This window comes from Cololabis saira, chromosome 14 (genome assembly GCF_033807715.1).
Source record: "Cololabis saira isolate AMF1-May2022 chromosome 14, fColSai1.1, whole genome shotgun sequence".
NCBI classification, from domain to species: Eukaryota; Metazoa; Chordata; class Actinopteri; order Beloniformes; family Belonidae; genus Cololabis; species Cololabis saira.
The window spans coordinates 14,746,200-14,770,684 of NC_084600.1; the positions used below are offsets into that span (position 1 = coordinate 14,746,200).

General features: G+C 42.3%; 1 protein-coding gene across 6 annotated transcripts in view; it reads left to right on the top strand.

Annotated features, from left to right (window-relative positions):
• Positions 1–24,485, top strand: part of LOC133459660 (ryanodine receptor 1-like) — a 58,528-nt gene that overhangs the window by 23,026 nt on the left and 11,017 nt on the right. Inside the window, exons 37-86 of one of the 6 annotated variants that reach the window (XM_061739824.1) lie at positions 260–844; positions 949–1,149; positions 2,230–2,341; positions 2,433–2,576; positions 2,688–2,961; positions 3,042–3,156; positions 3,239–3,371; positions 3,450–3,544; positions 3,622–3,757; positions 3,881–4,067; positions 6,044–6,155; positions 6,233–6,353; positions 6,442–6,611; positions 6,704–6,924; positions 7,139–7,229; positions 7,332–7,472; positions 7,557–7,720; positions 7,809–7,887; positions 7,976–8,065; positions 8,141–8,281; positions 8,358–8,435; positions 8,515–8,590; positions 8,677–8,800; positions 9,636–9,751; positions 9,836–9,903; positions 9,987–10,108; positions 10,265–10,314; positions 10,468–10,528; positions 11,121–11,247; positions 11,340–11,451; positions 12,533–12,614; positions 12,700–12,830; positions 13,196–13,516; positions 14,070–14,310; positions 15,175–15,262; positions 15,352–15,444; positions 15,668–15,682; positions 17,814–17,984; positions 18,064–18,123; positions 18,241–18,375; positions 18,451–18,563; positions 18,754–18,850; positions 18,934–19,043; positions 19,128–19,179; positions 19,281–19,373; positions 21,777–21,876; positions 21,954–22,033; positions 22,114–22,190; positions 22,310–22,383; positions 23,045–23,062. In XM_061739824.1, the coding sequence (XP_061595808.1) occupies positions 260–844; positions 949–1,149; positions 2,230–2,341; positions 2,433–2,576; positions 2,688–2,961; positions 3,042–3,156; positions 3,239–3,371; positions 3,450–3,544; positions 3,622–3,757; positions 3,881–4,067; positions 6,044–6,155; positions 6,233–6,353; positions 6,442–6,611; positions 6,704–6,924; positions 7,139–7,229; positions 7,332–7,472; positions 7,557–7,720; positions 7,809–7,887; positions 7,976–8,065; positions 8,141–8,281; positions 8,358–8,435; positions 8,515–8,590; positions 8,677–8,800; positions 9,636–9,751; positions 9,836–9,903; positions 9,987–10,108; positions 10,265–10,314; positions 10,468–10,528; positions 11,121–11,247; positions 11,340–11,451; positions 12,533–12,614; positions 12,700–12,830; positions 13,196–13,516; positions 14,070–14,310; positions 15,175–15,262; positions 15,352–15,444; positions 15,668–15,682; positions 17,814–17,984; positions 18,064–18,123; positions 18,241–18,375; positions 18,451–18,563; positions 18,754–18,850; positions 18,934–19,043; positions 19,128–19,179; positions 19,281–19,373; positions 21,777–21,876; positions 21,954–22,033; positions 22,114–22,190; positions 22,310–22,383; positions 23,045–23,062 (6,397 nt within the window). The remainder of the gene's footprint in view (positions 1–259; positions 845–948; positions 1,150–2,229; positions 2,342–2,432; positions 2,577–2,687; positions 2,962–3,041; positions 3,157–3,238; positions 3,372–3,449; positions 3,545–3,621; positions 3,758–3,880; positions 4,068–6,043; positions 6,156–6,232; positions 6,354–6,441; positions 6,612–6,703; positions 6,925–7,138; positions 7,230–7,331; positions 7,473–7,556; positions 7,721–7,808; positions 7,888–7,975; positions 8,066–8,140; positions 8,282–8,357; positions 8,436–8,514; positions 8,591–8,676; positions 8,801–9,635; positions 9,752–9,835; positions 9,904–9,986; positions 10,109–10,264; positions 10,315–10,467; positions 10,529–11,120; positions 11,248–11,339; positions 11,452–12,532; positions 12,615–12,699; positions 12,831–13,195; positions 13,517–14,069; positions 14,311–15,174; positions 15,263–15,351; positions 15,445–15,667; positions 15,683–17,813; positions 17,985–18,063; positions 18,124–18,240; positions 18,376–18,450; positions 18,564–18,753; positions 18,851–18,933; positions 19,044–19,127; positions 19,180–19,280; positions 19,374–21,776; positions 21,877–21,953; positions 22,034–22,113; positions 22,191–22,309; positions 22,384–23,044; positions 23,063–24,485) is intronic. The other 5 variants (XM_061739827.1, XM_061739826.1, XM_061739829.1 and 2 more) reach the window with 5 other exon arrangements.

Consider the following 24,485-nt stretch of genomic DNA (forward strand, 5'->3'; position numbering starts at 1 on the left):
TTTTTTCCTTTCCCTTTTTTCTTCTTATTTATGTACGTTTTTGTTTGTTTCGTTAACTTCATTTGTGTTTTGTTTGTTCAAAATGTGGTGGTGCAATGGGGTAGGGTTGTCTGTGGGGTGGGATTATGTTGAAATGTATTAAAATGCATGTCATATTGTATCATGTACGATGTAAAAAAAAATAATAATAAAACTACTTTGAACAAAAAAAAAGGAACTCCTGAGTGCACAGAAATCATGAGTTTGTTTGTGTTTCCAGGTGCTGAAAACCACCGCTCTGAACATGCTGATCGAGGCGGTGCAGGACGGCGGTCAGGCCATGAGGGATCCCGTGGGCGGCAGTGTTGAGTTCCACTTCGTCCCGATCCTGAAGCTCATCAGCACCCTCCTCATCATGGGTGTCTTTGACGACGAAGACGTCACGCACATCCTCAAAATGATTGAGCCCACGGTTTTTAATGCCAAGAAACTGGAAGAACCTGATGAAGATGGTTCCAAGGTAATCGAGGAGATCGAACAGCCGAAGGACGCGCTGGTCAATAAGGAACACCCGGACGCTGCCGGGGAGGAAGACGAGGAGCTGGAGGATGATGGTTTGGGTGAGGAGGAGGAGGAAGAAATGGAGGAAGAGGAGGAGATGGAAGAAGAGGAAGACGTAGAGGAGGCAGAAGCAGCCGTGCCACAGGAGGAACCTGCCGAGGAAACGGACCCAGTTAACGGCGAGAAAGGAGCCAAGGACACGGAGAAGGAGATCAAGCCTGCGGAGGCCGGTGGCGAGGCGAAGGACGACCTCCTGGAGCAAGGACTCTTCCAGATGAAGCTGCCAGAGTCTGTAAAGTTACAGGTATTTCTGCCCCGCCCCCCCCCCCCCCCCCCCCCCCCCCCCCCCCCCCAGTGAATCGCCTGGTATCTGCCGGACATCATTTGTGATTAATCTTCTGTGTTTAGATGTGCACTCTGCTGCAGTACTTCTGCGACTGCGAGCTGCGGCACCGAGTGGAGGCCATCATCGCCTTCTCAGACAACTTCGTCAACGAGATCCAGACCAACCAGAGGCGGAGATACAACGACCTCATGCAGGCCTTCACCATGAGCGCTGCCGAGACGGCCCGCAAGACCCGGGAGTTTCGCTCGCCGCCACAGGAGCAGGTGAGCTCAATCAACTGGAGAGAGAGGAGACGGTTATGCAGATCCACCAGCTCCTCGGTTACTCACGTTGGAGATTTTAATTTTTTTTATTTTCTAGAAAACAAACAAAACAGTACAAAACAACAAAATCAATGTTTGTGACCCTGTATGTGGGTGTGTGCATGCGTGTGTGAGTGCATCTATGTATGCAAGCAGGTGTGTGGTGTGTATGATGTATGATGGTTTTCTAGAATGACCAAATGACAGCAGCCAAAAAAAGTATATAAATAAATAAATAACAAAAGTAATAGTTAATTAATTAATAACTAATAAATAAAGTAAAAGAAGGGGGCAATCAATCAATTAAATAAGTAATGTAAAGTACACCTCTTCTCCTTGGCTCCCTCCCTGTTTTTGTTTTGTTTGTTTGCCACCCCTTTGTTAAGCAACCTTGGGTATCATGAAAGGCGCTTTATAAGTTATTGTTATTATTATTATTGTTAATGTAAAGTATAATAATAAATATCTATCGTCATCAATATCACAATCCTCTTTTAACATACAAAGCAGTAATAATGGCTATCTATATAAAAAAATACACATAATCATTCAGAAAAGAAAAGGAAAATAAGTAACAATAATTATGATAATGATATGATTGATTAATAATCAATTAATCATATAATAACAATAATGACAGAAGTAATAACAGTAATATTCAGTAATAATCACAATTATAGTTGTCATAGCAATAATAACAGTAATATTAATATAATAATTATAATCAATAATAATCTAATAATAATATAGTCTTGCTCATAATAAAGCACACATTTAAAATAAATAAATAAATAAAATAAAAAAATAAAACAGGAGGAAATAAAGAAGAAGAGTTTACTATGGGCTTGTGGAGATGTGTGTAGGCTGTTTTAATATGGTTGTAAATTAACAAATGGATTCCAGGTTTCCTTGAAGGCCGACATATTGCTTTTGGTATAGGCTGCCATTTTTCCATTAATATAAATTCTGTGAGAAAGTTGGGCCAGTGGTTGATGTGTAAGGTTGGGCGTCTTTAGCTTCTGAAATCTCATCATCAAACAGGTCAACATGCTCATGAACTTCAAGAACTGTCCTGACGACGAAGAGTCCCCCGTCCCGGAGGAAGTCCGTGAATCCCTGATGGTTTTCCACAATGCCCTGCTGACACACTGTGGTCCGTCTTCACATACAAAATCAAGTCTGCCGACGGGAAAGTTGGCTTGCAGATTAACGTTTCCGCATTTTATCTAAAACCTCTCTCTCAGGTGTTCACATCGAGGAAGAGGAGGAGGAGGAGGAGGTGGATAATTCTGTCCGCGGGCGACTGCGTCGTTTGCTGGAAAGAGTGAAAAAGTTCAGAGAGAAGAAGGTGGAAGTGGAGGTCGAACCACAGGAAGATAAAAAACCAAGTGAGTGTCCTGTATTTGCACACAACCAACAATTTCAATATTTACCTTTAAACCTCATTGAGGAGAAGATGGTATCAGATATGGAAAGCTCTTGTGCTCTTCCTGCACCAGGTACGTTGCAGGAGCTGATTTCCCATACCATGATCCACTGGGCCCAGGAGTCGTTCATCCAGAATCCCGAGCTCGTGCGTATGATGTTCAGCCTCCTCCTCAGGCAGTACGATGGGTTGGGTGAGCTCACGCGGGCCCTCCCGAAGGCCTACACCATCAATCAGGTGTCCATTCAGGACACCATGGACTTGTTGGAGTGCTTGGGCCAGATCCGGTCACTGCTCATCGTGCAGATGGGTCCAGAGGAGGAGAGGCTTATAATTCAGAGTATAGGGTGAATATAGGATTTAAATCCCTTTAAACTCTCTTTCTTGGTTTAAACTCCCTGATAATTACGCCTGTTTTCTTACTCAGGAACATCATGAGTAACAAAGTTTTCTATCAGCACCCCAACTTGATGCGAGCTCTGGGCATGCACGAGACGGTCATGGAGGTGATGGTGAATGTGCTGGGTGGTGGGGACTCCAAGGTATTTCTCTTCTTTCTTTCTACTACAGTTTTAGTCGGATGGGTGTTGATTGTTGGACTCATTCTTGTTTAACTTTCCACAGGAGATCAGATTCCCCAGAGTGGTGACCAACTGTTGCCGTTTCCTCTGCTACTTCTGCCGCATCAGCCGCCAGAATCAGCGCTCCATGTTCGACCACCTCAGCTACCTTCTCCAGAACAGCGGCATCGGCCTGGGTGATCGCCGCTGCTGAGCTCCTTCATCAAACATTCGTGTTAAGTCACATTTAATAATCATTGAGTGTTCTTCCTCAGGCATGCGAGGCTCCACCCCCTTGGATGTGGCTGCATCATCTTGTATCGACAACAACGAGCTGGCTCTGGCTCTACAAGAGCAGGATTTAGAAATGGTAAAATGCTGCTTCTTTGCACCCAACCAATAATGCGTGCATGTGTTTGTAACGAGGGTACATTGACATATTTCCAGGTGGTGAAGTATCTGGCCGGATGTGGACTGCAGAGCTGCCCCATGCTACTGGCTAAAGGCTACCCCGACATTGGCTGGAATCCCTGCGGTGGAGAGAAATATCTCGACTTCCTTCGTTTTGCTGTTTTCGTTAATGGTCGGCATATTTTTAACTTCATATTCCAGTATTTCTTTCAAATGCAATTGTTTTGTTTTGTTCTTTTTCTCATTTCAGAGCCACAGTTGATTAACCAGGTTTTCTTTTCCTCTTTTTCTTCAGGAGAAAGCGTAGAGGAGAACGCCAACGTGGTCGTGCGTCTCCTCATCCGAAGGCCCGAGTGCTTCGGCCCTGCCCTGAGAGGAGAGGGGGGGAATGGTCTGTTGGCCGCCATAGAGGAAGCCATCAAAATATCCGAGGACCCGGCGAGGGACGGTCCGAGTGTTAAGAAGGACAGGCGGTTCCCTATGTAAGAGCCATTTTTGTGATCTTGAGTCATTCATGATTTAGTCCATCATCAGTTTACAGGCAGTTCATCACAACGATGGACCAAAAACAGTTGTGGGGATTTATTTGTTAATTGGTAAAAAATAAAAGATAGATATTTCCCATCTGCATTAGTATCCAGATCCTTTAAGATGACCACACTCTGTTCTTGTTCCTGGGGCTTTAAGAGGAATATCTGAATACAGTAATCGCTCGTTTTTTGTGGGGGTTACCTTCCAAAAAGAACCTGTGATAGGTGAAATCCATAAGGTAGTAAGCTTTTTTCTTTTTACTATAATTATACAAGGCTTCAAATTGCAGAGATCAGCACTGCCCCACTGCGACCCGAGTAATTTGATTTGAACGGCAGAGCAGAACGTTTTGTCGACATTATGGGTTTTGGAGGAAATTAGCAAACTTAAATTTGACAAACTGTTTTACGTACATGTCGAGTACATATTAAACCGTAACGTTATTGACACACACGAAGTGCAGAAGCGGGGAGACTGTTTAGCCCTGTGTTTCTCAATCCTGGTCCTCGTGGACCCCTGTCCTGCATGTTTTAGATGTTTCCCTGCACCAACACACCTGATTCTAATTAATGGTCCTAATTAGTTTGTCACCAAGGTCTGCAAAACTCTGTTGATGACACAGGTACTTGTATCACGGTGTGTTGAAGCAGGGAAACATCTAAAACATGCAGGACAGGGGCCCACGAGGACCAGGATTGAGAAACACGGGTTTAGCCAATCAGAATGCAGAACACAATGCACAATGCAAATCCGTGAAGCAGCGAGACCGTGAAAGGTGAACCGCGTTATAGCGAGGGATTACTGTACTAAAGTTTGCAAGATATTGAATTAAGTTCAAGATGTTGGAAGGTGGAAAACAAGGAGACTTAAAGGTATTGTGACATCATTTTTAACATGCTTTTAACACTATTAAAAGTCTTGGCCAACATCCCTCAAATGTGTCTAAAAGAGTGTAACAAGAAAAACTTCACTCTAGTACTCCATTCTGTCCTTTTTATGACAGTGTTTTTTTGTGCCGTGAAAAACGCTTCCTTTTTCCCCTTTCCTGTCAATCATTGCCCCGCTCCTCCTCCAAACCTCCTCCAACCAACCGCTACACACTTCCATGTGTGAAGACTGCCGTCTTCACACACACGCGCGCACACCGACCACAAACACCGACACACAGCCCAGACAGGGCGACTACAGCCCGGGGATGAAGTCCAACCGGGACCAGAGGACCGGGACCGCAGCTCTCCGCGAGCAATACACTCACAGCGGCGTCGGAGAGTTAAGCCGGGAGCGACAGGCGAAGCATGCACGGAAAAGCAGCAGGGCGAAGCAGACAGTCCACAGCAAACAATCACAAAAATAAAGGCATGTAAATAAAGTGTCCCCTTATCTTAAGTCAAGTCAGTGGCCGCGGGTCTTCTTAGCTGTTTTCCTCCGGTGATTAGAACAAAAGAGGCTCTAACAGCTCCGTGTTAAGCCTGATTTATGGTCCGCGTTAAATCGACGCAGAGCCTACGCCGTAGGGTTCAGCGTACGGTGCGCGTCGCCGCGTAACCCTACGCCGTAGGCTCTGCGTCGGTGTAACGCGGAACCATAAATCAGCCTTTATGGTGCGCTGGAGAGGAGAGGAGGCAGCGAGCTGGGTGGAGGGGGCGGTGATTTAGCGGGCCTTGATGTCACGGCCCGCCACCAAACCAGGTGCACCGTTTTTGCACAGTTATGCGGAAAATCCCAGAAAGCACACAATACACTGAATGTTAAAAGTTCGTTGTTTTTTGGGTGTAATTGATGTCAAGACACCCAACAAAACACAAAAAATCAAGAAAAATTTGTTTTTCATGTCACAATACCTTTAAAGTGTCCAACGGCAAATTTGAGTTCATTCTCCAGTGTTTCTGTATGAGCTAGATTCAGAGCACCTTTTTCCCCCCGCTAGGTTCGGAGGAGAGGAGCAGCACGAGGAGAACAGGGTGCACCTGGGAAACGCCGTCATGTCTTTCTACTCGGCTCTCATTGATTTGCTGGGACGCTGTGCTCCTGAGATGCATGTGAGTAGTTCACAGTGTTAGCTGGACTCATCTACGAGGTTTGGTTGATAGGTTAACCTACCTTTTCTTCCCTGCAGTTAATCCAAGCTGGTAAAGGTGAAGCTCTGAGGATCAGGGCCATTCTGCGGTCTCTGGTTCCTATTGAGGATCTGGTAGGAGTCATCAGTCTTCCTCTTCAGATCCCCTCTTTTGGGAAAGGTAAATACTCGGCAGGAAACGTTGACATTGAGATTATTGGTTAAACAGTCTTGCTTTAACTTTACCTTCTAAATATTTTTGTGCTCAGACAACAGCATCATTGAGCCAAAAATGTCGGCTAGTTTCGTGCCCGATCACAAGGCTCCAATGGTGCTGTTCCTCGACAGAGTTTATGGGATTGACAACCAGGATTTCCTGCTCCATGTGCTGGAGGTGGGCTTTCTGCCCGACATGAGAGCCGCAGCCTCTCTGGACACGGTAAGCAATCAGCCATCAGCGCCGTTTCTATGACATGAAGGAGGTAAATATGCCCAGGCTTTATTCACAGCTGAGGTTTCTCCCGCCCACAGGCTGCTTTCAGCACCACAGAGATGGCCCTGGCTCTGAACCGGTACCTGTGCTCTGCTGTGCTGCCTCTCATCACCAAGTGCGCCCCACTTTTTGCTGGCAGTGACCACAGAGCCATAATGATCGACTCCATGTTGCACACGATCTACAGACTGTCCCGAGGTCGAGCCTTCACCAAGGCCCAGAGGGACATTATCGAGGAGTGCCTCATGGCTCTGTGCAAGTAAGAAAAACATCATTAAAAGCCTTTTATGTCATTTGATGTTGCAAAGTTTTCACCTGAAGTCCTTTTTTTTTTCAATTCAATTAAATTTTATTTGTATAGCGTCTAATACAACAGATGTTGTCTCTAGACGCTTTCCAGAGACCCAAAGCAATGACCCCCGAGCAATTATTACATAAACAATGGCAGGTAAAAACCTTTTTTTTCCTTTCAGGCATCTCCGTCCGTCCATGCTGCAGCACCTGCTGAGACGACTCGTGTTTGATGTGCCGATTCTTAACGAATACGCCAAAATGCCGCTGAAGGTGACTGAGTAGCTTTGCTCATCTAAAATCTACAGATTTCAAAGTTGGCTCGGTGTTTTTATTATTTCTTTTCTTTCACTTGTATTATTTGTTGTCCTCCAGCTTTTGACCAATCACTACGAGCGTTGCTGGAAATATTATTGCCTCCCTAACGGCTGGGCAAACTTCGGAGTTTCCTCAGAGGAGGAGCTGCATCTGACCCGGAAACTCTTCTGGGGCATCTTTGAATCACTGGCACACAAGGTGGATTCAAAGCAACGTTATATAATTTTAACCTCCGTCGCTGCTGCATGCACGTGTTGTAACATCTGGCTGTTGTGATTGCAGAAATTTGATGCGGAAATCTTTAAAATTGCAATGCCATGCATCTGCGCCATTGCTGGAGCCATCCCTCCGGATTATGTGGACGCCAGTTACTCCTCTAAAACGGAGAAGAAGGCATCGGTTGATGCTGAGGGGAACTTTGATCCCAAACCAGTGGAGACCACAAAGTAAGGAAACATTTGTTCAAATGCCAAATGTTCAAAGGTCAGTCGTTCAAGAAAGGTCATCTTTTTATTTCTTCTTCTTTAACCGCAGCACCATCATACCCGAACGACTGGATCCGTTCATCAACAAATACGCTGAATATACACACGATAAATGGGCCTTTGAAAAGGTAGAACTTCTTTTTGTATTTTTTAGCTCATTCAGCCCAAACCTACTGGGTCATATTCAATCATATTCTCAATGTGTGTGTGCTTCAGATTCAGAATAACTGGTCGTATGGAGAGGTGCTGGATGAGAACGCGAAGACTCATCCCATGCTGAGACCATACAAAACCTTCTCAGAAAAGGTGGGTGAGCACTGAAGCTCTCTTCGTAGTTCAATCACCTGCTACCGCCTCTTACCACACTGACTTCTCTCTAAGGACAAAGAAATTTACCGGTGGCCAATCAAAGAGTCGGTCAAAGCCATGACAGCGTGGGAGTGGAACATAGAAAAGGCCAGAGAGGAAGAGGAGTCCGAGAAGAAGAAGGCAGCAGCTAGAAAAATCTCCCAGACTGCTCAGGTACAGAGCCGTTCACATAGCTTCAGTCATACTCAATAATGTTTTTACAGCCAAGCTATTTACTTTATATGTTCAGGCCACGTATGACCCAAGCCACGGCTACAGCCCACAGCCCATCGACGTCTCACACATGGCTCTTTCAAGAGATCTGCAGGTACGGCAGTAGGTGTGTAAAAGCGTTACGTGCCATAACCTTGGTCTCGTTAGTATTCACAGCCCACATCTGTCCACAGTCGATGGCGGAGCAGTTGGCAGAAAATTATCACAACACCTGGGGACGCAAGAAAAAGTTAGAGCTGCAATCCAAAGGTGAACTAATTTTTTGAATAAACCAGAAAAGGGAATTAAAGATTTGGCTTTTCTTAGCAATCTCGGCTCCATGTTTGTTCCTGTAGGAGGTGGGACGCATCCTCTGCTGGTGCCCTACGATACTCTGACAGCCAAAGAGAAGGCGCGTGACCGAGAGAAGGCCTATGAGTTACTCAAGATCCTGCAGCTTAATGGATATGCCGTCACAAGGTAATAAGGCAAGCCTGTATGTAAAGTTGCTTTCGTCAACGAAAATTATGACAAAATATCAGCGAAATGTCAACAAACCTTTATCACCTGAGGAAAACGAGACAAGACGCAACGAAAATGCTGATCATGTGATGATAACGATTAATATATAATGCAATACTGTAGACGAATAAAAACCAGACTAAAATGTAGATTACAAAATAAAAACTCTGCTAAAATGTGTCTTCATTTTCGTTGACCAAAACGAGATGAAATGTTATAACAAAGATCATTAATCTCCATCTTTTAAGTTGTTTCCTCTGGTTTAGTCTTTAAACCAGTGTAGTTTTAAGATCTAAGGATACACTACCGCTACATAGACGTGGAAAAGAAAACCAAATGTGTTGTCGAAAAAGAAAAAGATGGGCAGAAATACGGAAAAATAAATATGTTGTAAACTCAAATTAGATTCTTCTGTATCTGGAATGAATGTATTCTTGAGTCTATAAGGTAACAATAATATAATAATAAGATAACCTTGTTTGAATTGTAAAATGGGTTTGGCTAAATACAATCTTTGACTAAAACTAGACTAAAATGGTCCCGGACAATTCTGACTAAAATGCTCAGACTTTTAGTCGACTGAAACTTGACACGACTTAAAGGAGAATGAATGTGACTAAAACTAATAAAAACTAAAATGATAGCTTGACCCAAAGACTAGACTAAAACTAAAATTGAAACAGGCTGACAAAAACAACACTACCTGTATGTCTATATCTATATTTCTTTTTCCTACATCTGTTTAAGAGGTTTAGTCGTTCCAGATGTCCTCAAATCCTCGCTCTGTGTCCAGGGGCCTTAAGGATATGGAGTCAGAGATATCATCCATTGAGAAGAGATTTGCTTACGGCTTCCTGCAGAAGCTGCTGAAGTGGATGGAAATCGCCCAGGAGTTTATTGCTCATCTCGGTACAGCTATAAGCTTTTAGATGGTTTTAGATGTCCATGCCCTGTGTGTGTGAAACACTCAGATTTTGTAACATGCTTCTGCAGAGGCCGTGGTGAGCAGTGGACGAGTGGAAAAGTCTCCTCACGAGCAGGAAATCAAATTCTTCGCCAAGGTGAGACCCTGGTGTGAAGCGAGAACGTTCTCTCCTCAAGCTCGTGACTGTACTAAGTGAGGACAACCTTCTCTCTGTCGTAGATATTGATGCCTCTAATCAATCAGTACTTCAAAAATCACTGCCTCTACTTCTTATCGACGCCTGCTAAAGTTCTCGGCAGCGGCGGCCATTCTTCCAACAAAGAGAAAGAAATGATTGCAAGGTGAGGCATCTCTGATTTTTTTTTTTTTTTTTTTAATCATACAGAGGTATTTTCTCTTTTCTCTTTCGATAAATCATTTTTCTTCTTTCGTCGATGTCTCCTTTTCCTTGAACTGTCTTCTCCTTTCCTTTTGGCTGCTCTTCTGCCTCGCGGCAGTATCTTCTGTAAAATGTCTGCATTGGTGAGGCACAGGGTTTCTCTCTTTGGTAAGACTTCACGTTCTCAACTCTTGTTCTGTGTCCGTCATGTCTGCCTGATCGCTCGCTCAAACCTGGATAACTGCAGAACTGTAGACGATGCAGATCTGTGTTTGTAGGTATGCAGTGGTCTGTTTTCACCGGTTCTGTCTCTACGTGCAGGAACGGACGCCTCAGCGATTGTTAACTGTCTCCACATTCTGGCTCGGTCTCTGGACGCAAGGTAAACACTTTTTAATTACTCTTTTTGTTGTTTTTTTTACTTTATTTGATGCAAAACAGGTAACAATACAAATGCGCAAAACAAAAACCATACAGGTACAGGACAACAGGGAACACTAGAAAACAAACAAAACAGACAGACAAACAAAACAGTACAAAACAAAAAAATCAATGTTTTTGCTCAGATTTCTTCTTATATGTTTTATAGAATGATGGTTATTTTAGGAGAGAGACAGCAGCCAAAAAAATTTTAAATAAAGCTAAATAACCGGTCCGGGCGGCAGAGCCAGAGCAGAGTTGCATACATTTATTTTTTATTTTTTTTGTTTTTTGTTTCCTTTTAATTACTGTAGCTTTTTCATTTGGTATGTTTCCTGCCAGTCAAGAGCCCGGACACACTCCCCCCATTGACTTGAATGAGAAACATGTGTATCCAAGTTCCCGACAGGCAGTTCACATATTCTCACATTTTCCTCTTTTCCTTTTATTATAAGTTCTCAATTTTCTCAACTCTTTAATTACTCTAACGAGCCACAGATGTGCCGTCTTTTCGGTCTGTTTTTCAACATAAGACTTCCTATTTTCCATATTAGGACGGTAATGAAGTCGGGGCCTGAGATCGTGAAAGCGGGCCTGCGGTCCTTCTTTGAGAGTGCTGCGGACGATATAGAGAAGATGGTGGAGAACCTCAAACTGGGCAAGGTCTCCAAAGGCAATCAGGTACACAGAATCTGAGATGGTTTCTAATGAATGCTGGACTTTAAAAGTTCCCGTTCAAGTCTGTCATCATCATCTGCTTCTCTCCTCTCCAGCAAGTGAAAGGCGTGTCCCAGAACATCAACTACACCACGATCGCCCTGCTGCCGGTGCTGACCTCCCTGTTCGATCACGTCGCTCAGCATCAGTTTGGGGACGATGTCATGTGTGAGTTCCTCCTCTTTTATTTTTAATTTATGGTTTAGATTTGACTTTTTCCCATGGGGTGACCTTTTGCAATTTAATCCTTTACAAAGGTCTTTAATCATATGACGGTTATTTGACCACTAGCACAAAAGAGACTTGGGAGCGTGAACTAGGATTGGCTTTTGATCAATATTGGTGGGAAGCCACACTGAAGGTCATTCACAAAACTTCCATTTGTGCCCGTTTGACCTTGATACAGTTTAAAGTTGTATTTAGAGTCATTATTCAAAGACAAGGTTGGCAAGGATTTTCCCAAATATGGTAGATATTTGCGGCAGATGTGGAGGCTCACCTTGCAATCTTACACATATGTTTTTCTCTTGTCCAGCCCTGACAAATTTTTGGCAAGTTTACTTCGACACCATGTCCAAGGTATTCTCAAAAACTATTGACGCATCAACACACATTGGCATTTTTGGTCTTCCTGAGGAGTATACCCGATACTCTACTAAAGAATTGGAAGTAATAGCTTTCACTTCCTTCTACAGCTCCTGCCAGTACACAGTGGATTAACAAGGTTATGTCCATTTTAAAAGTAGAGAAAATTAGATACTCAAGAAGGGGAAACTTGAACAACAAATTCTACAATAAATGGCAACCGTTTATGGACTTTTTTGCGACAACATAACCCCCCCCCCACCCCCCCCCCCCCCCCCCCCCACCCCTTATTTTTAACTTGGGTTTTCTCTTCTTTTCTTTTCTTTTTTTTTTTTTTTACCAGATTTTTACTTATTTATTTACCGGTATATCTATCCTTATGTTTATGTGCCCAGTTAATTATTTCAAACTAGACTATGTCTTCATACAGACTATGTCTATTTCATTGTATTGTTTATCTAGTCTTGTTTTGTGTTATCGTTATTTGTTCTTAAAAGTATGCAAATTTAAATCCACTGGTGCATACAACCATGTTCATTGCTGTCACCAATGTGCCCTGGCATATGTAAGTGCCTTTGTTACTCTTGCATCAATAAAAATATGAAATAGATTTGACTTTTTCTCATCTGACGCTGCTGTTTTTGTCTCTGCTGCTTGTGTGCAGTGGATGACCTGCAGATGTCCTGCTATCGCATCATGTGTAGCATCTACTCCCTGGGGACGGTCAAGAATCCCCATGTTGAGAGGTAACCGTACATTTGAAGGTGGAGCAAGCTGCAGCGTTTGCCAAAATTAGACTTTCCACAACACTTCCTGCATTTTCCCTGACAGACAGAGGCCGGCTCTCGGGGAGTGTCTGGCCCACCTCGCAGCAGCGATGCCAGTCGCCTACATGGAGCCCGTTCTGAACAAATACAACGCCTTCTCTGTCTACACCACAAAGACGCCGAGGGAGAGAGCCAGTGAGTCCACAACCTTTCCTCAGATAATTTTTTTTTGTGATTAAAGTTTTTTTTATTTATTCATGCATATAAGAACATACATTAAAACTCAAAACATAACATTTATAACAGCCTCAACAGATACCCATCATACAACCATATATACAAAGGCCTCCTGTAAATCCACATTTTCTTTTTGAAACAAATCAGAATGTAAATCCACCACCATGTCCAAGTTTTCCTATCTGCTCTACCTACAAAAAAATACAGTCCCACGCCCTCCTAGAATCTTCCTCTTCATTGTCCTTCCTCTGATTATAATTTTTTTGTCTCTTTTGCAAAGTTTAACTTCTGAATTTCTTTTAATTCTTGTCGCGTGAACAAAGTCCTGGGCCTTCCCAACGAGGTCCAGGAATTATGTCCAGATATTCCAGAGCTGGATATTCTGCTGAAGGAAATTGGGGGCTTGGCAGAGTCCGGCGCTCGCTACACCGAGATGCCGCACGTGATCGAAATAACTTTGCCCATGCTGTGTAACTACCTGCCCCGCTGGTGGGAGCGGGGGCTGGAAAACTTCCCTGAGATGGAGGGTGAACTCTGCACCGACGTCACCTCAGAGCACCTGAATCAGCTGCTGGGCAGCATCATGAAGATCGTGGTCAACAACCTGGGTATTGATGAGGCCTCCTGGATGAAGAGGTTGGCTGGTGAGCACTGTTCAGTCTCGATTATTCAGTTTCGCTGAATGAGTTTTTTTTTGTTTAGTTTTTTTACTTTATTTTTCAATTTTCAGACATAATAGAAAAACAACAACAAAATTGGGTATACAACAATACAAGAAAACAAGGGGGGAGACACTACTGTCTTATATAATAATGCCATTTTGTCCATCTTGCTAAGTACATCTCTGTTTTAAGTCGTAGGCTGTAGGTAATTTGTTCCATTGATTGAACTCGTGGATCTTTAGGAATCCCATATCCCAAAACTTTCTCCATGGCTCTTAGGATCCCATCCCAAAATGCTTGTATTTTCTTACATGACCAGAAAATGTGAGAGTGGTTGGCACTCAATTGCCCACACTGTCTCCAGCAATATTGTTGCTCACCCAGTTTCTTATTTCAAATTTTTGGAGTAATAAAAAAACAAATAACATTTTCCCAACCAAATTCCCTCCATCTTTTGGAGCTGGTTGAGGTGTGTTGGGTCTTCTGGATTAGTTTTTACGTCCAGGTGAGTGACACCTTTCGATTTATGTGCTAGTGTTTTCACAGCCGATTGTCAGTAGGGCCAAACCAGAAATGCTTAAATCCCACTTCATTCCAACGATGGAGAAGCTGAAGAAACGCACGTCCAAGGTGGTAGCCGAGGAGGACCACCTGCGGATGGAGGGGAAGTCCGAGGGGGACGAGGAGGACGGCACCATACGCGACGAGTTTGCCGTCCTCTGCAGGGACTTGTATGCGCTCTACCCTCTTCTCATTCGCTATGTGGACAACAACAGGTACTATAGACAAAACACCACATTCATTTCATACTTGAAACATTTAAGCCTCCAAAATTTTAAAACCTTCAGATATGCCTGCACTGTGTACAAAACCCTTCATGGTCTTGCACCACTGAAACTGAAACAGTTCTTCAGAAGGATCTGTGGGTGGTACGAACACTCGGGCGTGTGATAGAGGTGACTGTGAGATACCCCAGAGACGAACCACCTTTGGGATGAATGTGTTATCTGTTGTAGATGGGAAAATCTGGAACAGCCTTCCATCTATAATAAGGGATTGTCCCTCATACTCTTCCTTTAAGGGAAATCTCAAGGAATGACTTAAAACGTCTCAAATCTGTGATCATTAATTGTTTATCTTATTAACAATTGCAGTGTTGTGCGATTTTTAATTGTTGTTGATATTGTGTGTCCTGTAATGTTGATTGTTTCTTTTTACTGAGTCTTGCAGGGGGACTTGCTTGGGTATATTAATTTACATTTTAAAATGTTTATCAATGTACAATGTCCCTCTACATAAAATAGAATAGAAAGGCTTTATTATCATTATACTGGTACAATGAAATTAGGCAGCAGGTCCGTAAAAGTGCACACATGCAAAGTCTGTGTAAACAAAGACTGTGTAAACAACAACATGAGAAACAGGAAACATAAGCATGAATATATATACACTATAAAAATGAGTGAATGAGAGAATAATATTGCACATAGATGAGTAAAGAATATTGCACATAATGGATAGAGAATATTGCACTGTATGAGGCAGTTTATTGGTTCAGAAAGTTCACAGCTTTGGGGAAGAAGCTGTCCCTGAGTCTGTTTAGAGTTTAAGGATCCTCAAAATAATCCATTGTGCTGCAGGGCAAGGTGGCTGACGTGTCCTGATCCGGATGCAGAGGAGCTGTTCCGGATGGTTGGAGAAGTCTTTATCTTCTGGTCCAAGTCTCATGTGCGTATGTTTGTTTGAGGTCTAAACACAAACACTTGCGGGGAAACATCTTTGCCCCTTACGGTCCTCAGTTTGTCTCCTTTCTGTAGAACTTCAAGCGGGAGGAGCAGAACTTTGTGGTGATGAATGAGATCAATAACATGTCATTCCTCACTGCCGACAGCAAGAGCAAGATGAGCAAGGTGAGATAGTAGCAGGTAACGTCGTAGCCACACTGGAGCAATCCCCTGTAGCAGCCACTTGTTAATGATCAGATGAATTATAATAAAGTCTTCTGGAAACGTATAAAAAAAAATATGATCTGATTTTAAATCCCATTTCTTAAGCGAATAGCAGCTGTCTTAACAATATTCTCTCTCTGGCTGTCCACTGTCCTCCTCTTTTGGGTTGCGGCTGGGTTTCCAGGGCGGGGACACAGAGGTTAGACTTTTCTCCTGCACGACCGCTGTGCTGACCGCATGGCACCTCACTTTGGGAGAACTTTTCATCAACCTCTCCAGCACACTGGCACATCTGATCTACACACACTCCCGACACACACCCACATGAAAACACATCGGTTCATTCGTGCACACGCACGCTGCACATTTCAAAGAGGCATGATCACATGACCATGAGGTAGAGACACTGATACTGTTGCCACGCAGGATCACCGGACAGAGGGGCAGGGCTTGTACGAGGGCCGTCCCCCGTCCTGCCAGTGTGTATGGGGGGGAGTCTGGAGGCGCTTGATGAAAGTACACAGCTGTAGCGTATGGCTCATGGCACTGGGCTTTACCCGAAGCCCACGGCGGCGGTGGGAACACAGTGCCATCAACCTGTCACTGAGTTTGCTCTTCTTCTTTTTTTTTTTTTTATCATAGTTGAGTTGGAGTCGCTTAGTATGACTTTTTCTTGTTCTTGGACGGATGGCTGGTCTGAACGGTTGTCGTAGTGTAGCTCTCGGCCACTAGGAGATGATGTTGGTCTTCTCTGTGCTCTTCTTTTCTGTCCTCCCTTAAAATGCCATGATTTATTATGGGCTCCCTGTTCCTCACACTAACACGTGGCTTGATGCTTAATGCCATTGGATCAGACTTCCACACTCGTTGGGTTCTCTTTAAGTTATTGAAATGACCGTGAACCTAACCAAAATATTAATTCACTCTTATTTGTCTAAATTCCCCAAACTGCTTTGCACCCTCTAAACACCTCTTGCATAATATACACACATGTGGTGGTGTTTGTTAATAGCATTTGGGCACAACTGGGATTGACCTTGTTACACCAACCAGCACCTACAATGAAAGGATTCAGCCAGAAACAAGTTAAAACATGAGATTTACACATTTTACTCATTAAACAGCAGAGGAATAACTTTGTAAAGGCCATTGGACCATATAGCCGTGCTTTAGTAGTTAGTATACACATACTTTAAATAGGTAACGACAATACCAATTATTAAGAGAGTCCCCAAATTATATTTCATCACATAACTTTGTACACAATGTTTTTTCTGTGAAAGTAGCAGTTCCTGTTAATGCCAGTGTGCCGGCTCAAATAGAGAAGGTACTGTATCTGACCGGTACATAAAATATGAGTTTAATAGACTAAAATGTCCTAATATGTTCATAAACGTTCATAAACAGCACGATGCATACTCATATCTGTCTGCAAACCTTGGGGGGTTCAGACGCAGCAGATTACAGAAGCACTCTACTCTCACAGAAACCAAACCGGGGTTCAGGAGGCGAGTACAGAGACAAAAATCATTGACTGGTTGTTTTATCCTAGGTGTGTAAATGTAACAGCATGCAGCTAACAGGCATTAACTTAGGGTTTTGTTCATTAACTGTCTAATATCTTAAATGTTAACAGTTAGAGACAAAAATAGCTCATTTCAGCGAGCTATCGTCCACCTGGAATACCGAATGATTCTCATCCGTATGAAAGGTTTTCTCTTGCATGATGCAAATGTAATTTTACTGATTTACTGTCTTGTAAGACCCATTCCTTCCAGCTTTCCTTTCCCAAAAGCATCTGTATCCTGCATTTATCCTGACTTTTTCTCCATGTCCTCTACTTACCACCCTGAGCTCAGAGAAACAAATCTTTTTTAAAAAGATCCGCTGTATGTTGTATATATTCGGATTATCTTTGGCTGTATTTGACGCCTCAGTGATCGTAGCGTGGTTTCCCACTTGTTCAGCTTCGTGTAATTCAATTCAAAATACTTTATTAATCCCCGAAGGGAAATATAAGGTAGAATCATCCTAATAATTACTTATATAACGACCATCTCATAAGTTTTATGACATTAATGGTCATGTTTGGTCGTCTACGTGAAACATAACACTGTCATTAGTTCTAGTATAACATGGAAAAGAGTGTTACTGATGAGGCTGCTGACCAGTCCAGGGTGTATCGCTGCCTTTCAGGGACCCCCCCACCTTAAATAGGAAGAAGCGGGTGTAGATAACGGATGGATGATACGGCTGCATATCTAAGGTTTGGCATCTTTTAAGATGTGACGCTGTGAATGCTTTCGGTTTGTTGTTTTACTTGTTCACAGGCTGGAGGCTCGGATACTGAGCGCACTAAGAAAAAAAAACGAGGGGACCGCTACTCTGTCCAGACGTCACTTATTGTTGCTGCTCTAAAAAAGATGCTGCCCATAGGGCTCAACATGTGCTCCCCTGCGGATCAGGAGCTCATCAACTTGGCCAAGATCCGATACTCCTTGGTAATTATTTTTTCTCCTGTGAAAATATGATTCAGGTAAACATCTGTTGGATGATTTGTATTTTGGTAAATATTCACAGAGAGACACTGATGAGGAAGTAAGAGAGTTTTTGCAGAACAACCTCCACCTTCAAGGCAAGGTATGAGAATTGTTCTGTTAACACATTAATCGAACTTTTATTGACTAGATTAAGAGGTGTCATTAAAGAAAGCCACAGCAGATTTCAGAAAGGTCGACGTCTCTTTGTTGTGGGAAGGTGGACAACCCATCCATGCGCTGGCAGATGGCTTTGTACAGGGAGATGGCAGGGAAGGCGGAGGATGCTGACGCTCCAGTGAAAGTTGTGAAGCGAGTCCAGGAGGTCTCAGCTGTGCTCTACCACCTTGAACTGGTAAGAAGTGATGCAACAAAATAAAATAAAGTGTAAAATCATTCATAACGTCATAATTCTGTCTGACTCCACCAGACAGAGCATCCTTTTAAATCCAAGAAGATGGTGTGGCACAAGCTGCTGTCCAAGCAGAGACGCAGGGCTGTGGTGGCCTGCTTCAGGATGACGCCGCTGTACAACATCCCGAGGTGAAGAAGCCACATCTCATGTTACACTTTTGTATTGATATGACGTATCTGGTTCTGTTTGCTGGACTAAACCAACACCCAATGTATGACAACCCGATGCCGCTCTCGTGTCGGAGCTGCGAGTTCAGGGGTGTCGGTGGTGTGATAACTTCACAAATGGTTTGTTTTGTGTGTGTTTTGGTCTCTGCAGGCACAGAGCTTCAAACATGTTCCTGGAGGGATACAAACGCAACTGGATTCACTCCGAGGGTTACTCATTTGAAGACAGGATGATAGATGATTTATCCGTGTGTGACGTCTGATGTTCTTCTTCATCTGCTTCGGAGCATGTGTTTCTCTCACTCACCTTTCCTCCTCTCATATATCCCAGAAAGCAATGGATCAAGAGGAAGGAGATGAAGAAGAGGAGAAGGAGACCAAACCAGACCCTCTCCATCAGCTTATTCTGCATTTCAGTCGAACCGCTTTAACAGAAAAGAGGTGAGACAGGTCGACCATCGACAGCTGGTTCAAATCCGTCTCGTGCCATTCGTAATTCACCAAATTGTCTTCTTTCTATTTCAGCAAACTTGATACAGATCATCTTTATATGTCATATGCAGATATTATGGCTAAAGTGAGTTAACAGAGCAGCTCGGCTGTGAATACACGTCTCATATTTTACATTATTCTCACTCTGACACTTGTTTTTTTTCTTCTTTCTCTTCACTTGTTCAGAGTTGCCATGTTGAAGATGAAGAAGAAGGGGGAGAGGATATGGGTGAAAATGCTGATGATGAGAAGGCGTTTGAGGTGCGACAGTCGGAACTGGTAATGGGCGGCCAGGGGCTAGGGACCAGGAACACAGTGGAGCGGTAGCTCTCGGCGCATTGATTGACCTCATCATTGGAGCATTATGTCAAAACCACATCTGTCTGTCTTTGTGTCCTCGCATGACCTCCCTCTGTCTCCTCCGTCCACCCTGTTTGTTATGCGCTTCATTCGTTGTAAAGTTCTTAGTTTATAAACTTAAAGGTCCAATCCAGATGTTTAATTAAAGACATTCATTAATATCTCTATTATGTTTTAAATATTATTTTTAAATTATGTTTTAAATATTTTTTTTTAATTATGTCTTAGATATAATTTTTTAATTATGTTTTACATATTTTTTTTTAATTACGTTTTAAATATTATTTTTTAAATTATGTTTTACATTTTATTTTTTTACTTATGTTTTAAATATTTTTTTATCATAATTTCAGTTAATTTTGTTCACATGTTTTGTATCTTTAGTCTGGATTGGGTCAAATAAATTATATTAATAATTAACTTTTTCGAGCTATTATCAGTTCAGCTGATTGTACGATGCAGTCCATTTAGATGCTGTCATGAACGTTTAAGTAAAACGTAGCTCAAAAATGTTCCCATTTTAGGAGAAATCCAACTGTAGTTGTCCTCTGACCCCCCTTGAGTTAGCTGGCGGAAGCAGAGCTTTTAATACTTGATAGTTTACTTTGATTGGCAACAGCAGCTGAGACTGCGCAGGCGGTTAAAACGTTTATTATGAACATAGTTCAGTTTAAGGCGGCGGCCTCGTTTATGCACCAGTTAGTTAGCGACCAACCTGAAATAACTAGTTAGTTTAGATGACCGTGAATGTTTTTTTGTGTTTTTTTGCTTGCTCTGTCAACACACTGTACAGTATGTCCTTGCTTTGAAGTACAACAAGCATTTTGTGTATAAAATAACAACAATACTTATATATATAACATTTGTAAGAGCTTATACTAAACTGGGGAGTTAGACATCACAAGAATTTGGATTCATTTGATTCAATTTTAAATAAAAATGTTGCCGTACATGTCTTTCGTGACATCATGCCTCCCAGTTTATGTAACCGTGGCTTTTTTCCGTCCCTTGTCTCGTTCTCCATCGCTTCATGTAATCCCTCCCATCCTCTTAACACCAGTCTTCATTAACTGCATGCATGCAACTGATCAATCTTCGCTTCCCCACTCACATAGCTAACTGACAGACTACAGCGAAGGCCAGTGTAGGACACGTACGTCACACACACAGCTCTTGTTCTGAAAGCCAGTTCACACATATATCACCTGTATATTACATCCACAGGTGCCAGTAGAAAGTCAAGACTGTAGTGACTATAGTCTGAGGTCCAACTGCACGACACATAGTGGATAGAGCACGGCCAGACATATGTGGGTGGGGGGGTTGGGTGTGGGTGGGGGTTGTGGGTGGGGTGGGATGATTTTATTTTAAGTTTATTATGTAAAATGTTAATTCATCATGTTGCTGAAAAGAATAATGGATTTTCAGTTATCAGTCACTGTCTTTCTGTTAATGGCATTTTATTTCAGATTTGCTTCACATGATTTATTTATTTATTTTTTGTGCATGAACATGCCAAACAATTTCTTAAAGCAAATAAACAACTGCTTTGCAATGCAATAGTTCACAGCTTTGGTACAGAGGGGTTGTAGATGTTGTCCAAACTTTCTTACTTGCTGGACCGCTGCAATTAAGACACTTTGGAACGCTACGTGGCTAAAATCAGGCCGGCGAGGCTGTTTCCTGTAGTCCGACGCTTGCTCCAGTCAGCAAACGTTTGAAAGTAGAACAACGACTCCGTGACTAATGAAGTGAGGTGCCAGAATGTGTGCAGGAGTCAGACCGGTGTTTTGGGTTGACAGTTATAACACATATTGCAAATGCATGTAAAAAGATCATGAGACACTAAAAAGAGCAATGAATGTCACAGTAGTTCATATTAACCAGAACGAAAATGCATGAAGTGCAATTAGATGACTCACAGAACTTAGAAAGTAATAGAGACATGAAATAAAACCATGTACAAAGATTTGCCTTTTATACTTAAAAACCTTATTAGCTTTCAGATGTTATTTTCTAAAAGCTAATAACCTCTTTCATATTTTTTGTCACGATTTATAGTCTATTTATATCGTAAAATTTGGCTACAAGACAAAAAATAAAAAGTTCAAACCAAATGAAAGTAAACGTGTAGGGACCTGCGTGAAAGGTGAGTGAACGGGAGCTGAAACTGAGAACTTAAATTCATAAAATGGACAGTTTCAGTGTATTTAAAGCGTACCGTAAATATCTGATCCAGTTGAGTCCATTCTATCGGTTGAAGTTCTTTGATTGAACTAAAAAAAAACTAGCAAATGCTGATCAAATTTGTGCCGACTGCAGGAAAAAGAAATGGAGAAGCAAAGGCTCCTCTACCAGCAATCCAGACTTCATAACCGTGGTGCTGCAGAGATGGTCCTGCAGATGATCAGCGCATGCAAAGGTATCCTCTTCTCCCCGTCTGCAGTGAAAACATCTTACCTTCCAACCTGCCTGCAGCGTATTTCTAATTTCCTGCAGGTGAAACTGGTCCCATGGTATCTACAACTCTCAAGCTCGGTATTTCAATCCTCAATGGTGGAAACTGTGAAGTTCAGCAGGTCTGTGTTTCCACTACAAATCACTTATTATCCAATTTGTCCATAAAATAACATCTGTAATGGTAACTTTTCGTCTGCAGAAAATGTTGGAGTATTTGAAAGACAAGAAGGATGTCGGCTTCTTTTTGAGCGTCCAGGCGCTGATGCAGACTTGCTGGTCAGTTTTGAGTCTCTAAACACAAAAAAAAAAAAAATTGAACAGTAAAGATTGCACATGTGCACTGTGTGTGAATAATGGATGGTGTCGAAGAAGACATGGGTTTATCTTCTCTGCAGTGTCCTGGATCTAAATGCCTTTGAGAGGCAGAACAAGGCAGAGGGGCTCGGCATGGTTTCTGAGGAAGGAACAAGTATGTCTGCACTCTTTGAATGAGCATCGTGCGTTCACATTTACTGAGACACAGCAAGCAATAACCACACTTATTATATATTGGCATGTCCCTGAACCTCATCCCACCACACATTCTGATGAAATACTGGTGTCGCAGGTACACGTTATTTCTGAATGGGTAATTAACGGTCTATCCTAGAGATTGCTTTTCTGTTTTCTGTCACAGTTAAATAAGTACTAAATTATATTACAATTTGTTGCACAATGTCAGTGCAACGGTGCAAATATGAGGCATTTTGAGCATCTGTTAATTCATTTTCCTCTAAATGCTTACCATCAGTTCCAACACCGGACACTTTTTTTAATTGAATGGTTTCCTAACATTAACACTTAGGTAAATGGGAAAGAAATTCCATCTCTAGATTGTAGATTTAACTTGCCGCTACTTTAGTTTTCTCCTCTTGTATGTCTAGTAGTTTGACATGCCTATCGGACCTCATCAAGTCCTGTCATCTAATTTTAGAAGTCAATTTAAAATTCTACATTTATTCTGCCATGGAATGTTGTTAATCTTCCCCTCCTCATCTCTTAGTCCTCTACTGTTGTCAACACACTGATCCTTTCTCCTTTCCCCACGATCACTGCCACCTCTCCCTTGTCCCTCCTTTCATGGTCCTCAGACTTGAACCTAGAGCGGGGTAAATCATGTTTCTCTCCATCAGCCTCTCTGCTCTCTCATCCATCTGTCCCCGCTCTGTCCTCCTTGCTCCTTCACTCGTTTCTAACCAACTCTTCCGAGAGAGGATTGGACGCTACCGTCCATCATTCATATCCATAGCTTGCGTGCCCTTCTCACTTGTCATTTTTACTTCAAAATGCAGGGGAAGGAATCTGTTCTTTTCTGATCATGAAAAAATGGGAACGTGGCCATTTTTTATATAAAGTGATAGAGTTCAAACCTGCATTTTTTAGTCATGATTTATTTATCTTAAAATGTGACTTCAAGAGTTGTAATTGCTTTAACTTTTGCTTTAAAGTGGATCAAGTCTAAAGGAGCACATTAGAGTAAGCTATCATAGTTTAAGTGTCCCAGCTTAGTTAGGTGTTGTGAAATAGACTATGAGGAGGAAGCATGATTTTAAGTCATCTTAATTAAGATTTTATGACTAAAAAATGTGTGGACCTTGTCTCTCGTGTACTCTATCATGAACTGGATTCCCTTCGGCATTTTGATGGACGGTGTCCCAACCACTCTGACATTAATCCTGAACTGTGCTGCATCACTTGTGGTTTGTGTGTGTATTCAGAGGTGGACTGTGATCTTAGGAGGAAACAGCAGAAAACCAGTAGTGGTGCACACATGAGAACATGCAGAAAACGTTGAATGAATACACGTGTTTAACGCATGAAATAATCCATCCCATCATAACGGTACTGGTTAATGTTGGAAAAGCAGCTTGTATGATGAGTTGGGAGGGAGAATACGTTGAACTATCCAAGGACGTAACTTCTGTGACATCACCCACGGGGTCATGGGCCCTCCGTCTCAAGTCTATGTTTACATTTAAGTAACACTCACTCAAAATTATGCTTATAGTGATTCTTTTGGAGCTGAATAGCAATATATTTAAAACTAATGGTCAGATAATTCTCACACTTTTTAGCTTGCATCATTCATGTTTAGCATTTTTCTTTGACTTGTTCTTCGAAGGACCAGCGGTATACTGAAACTAGCAGCATCATAATCAATATGGAAATAGAAATTATGGATAGTATTCACTGAGTGTGCTTCAGCATCTATTTCATTTCCACTGTTTCTAATTTATAAAAAAATACATTCAATTCAAAGATAATCAGTCCATCCCTGATTACTGCAACGTTTAACTTTCTTTTCGCCTGTTCAGTTAATGTTGTCTCACAGATTCTCACATCCCCATGATGCTGCTGGCGCTCCTCATACGTTGCTTGTGATATGTGATATTTTATATTTGATATTAATTAAAGTTATTCATATCTTTCAATACAATTTCTACAATGTACAGAGACCCGTTCTTTAAGTTACTGTAACAACAAATGCTCTGGCTGGAAATTGCAGTGTTTGATACTAAAATCCATTTAGAG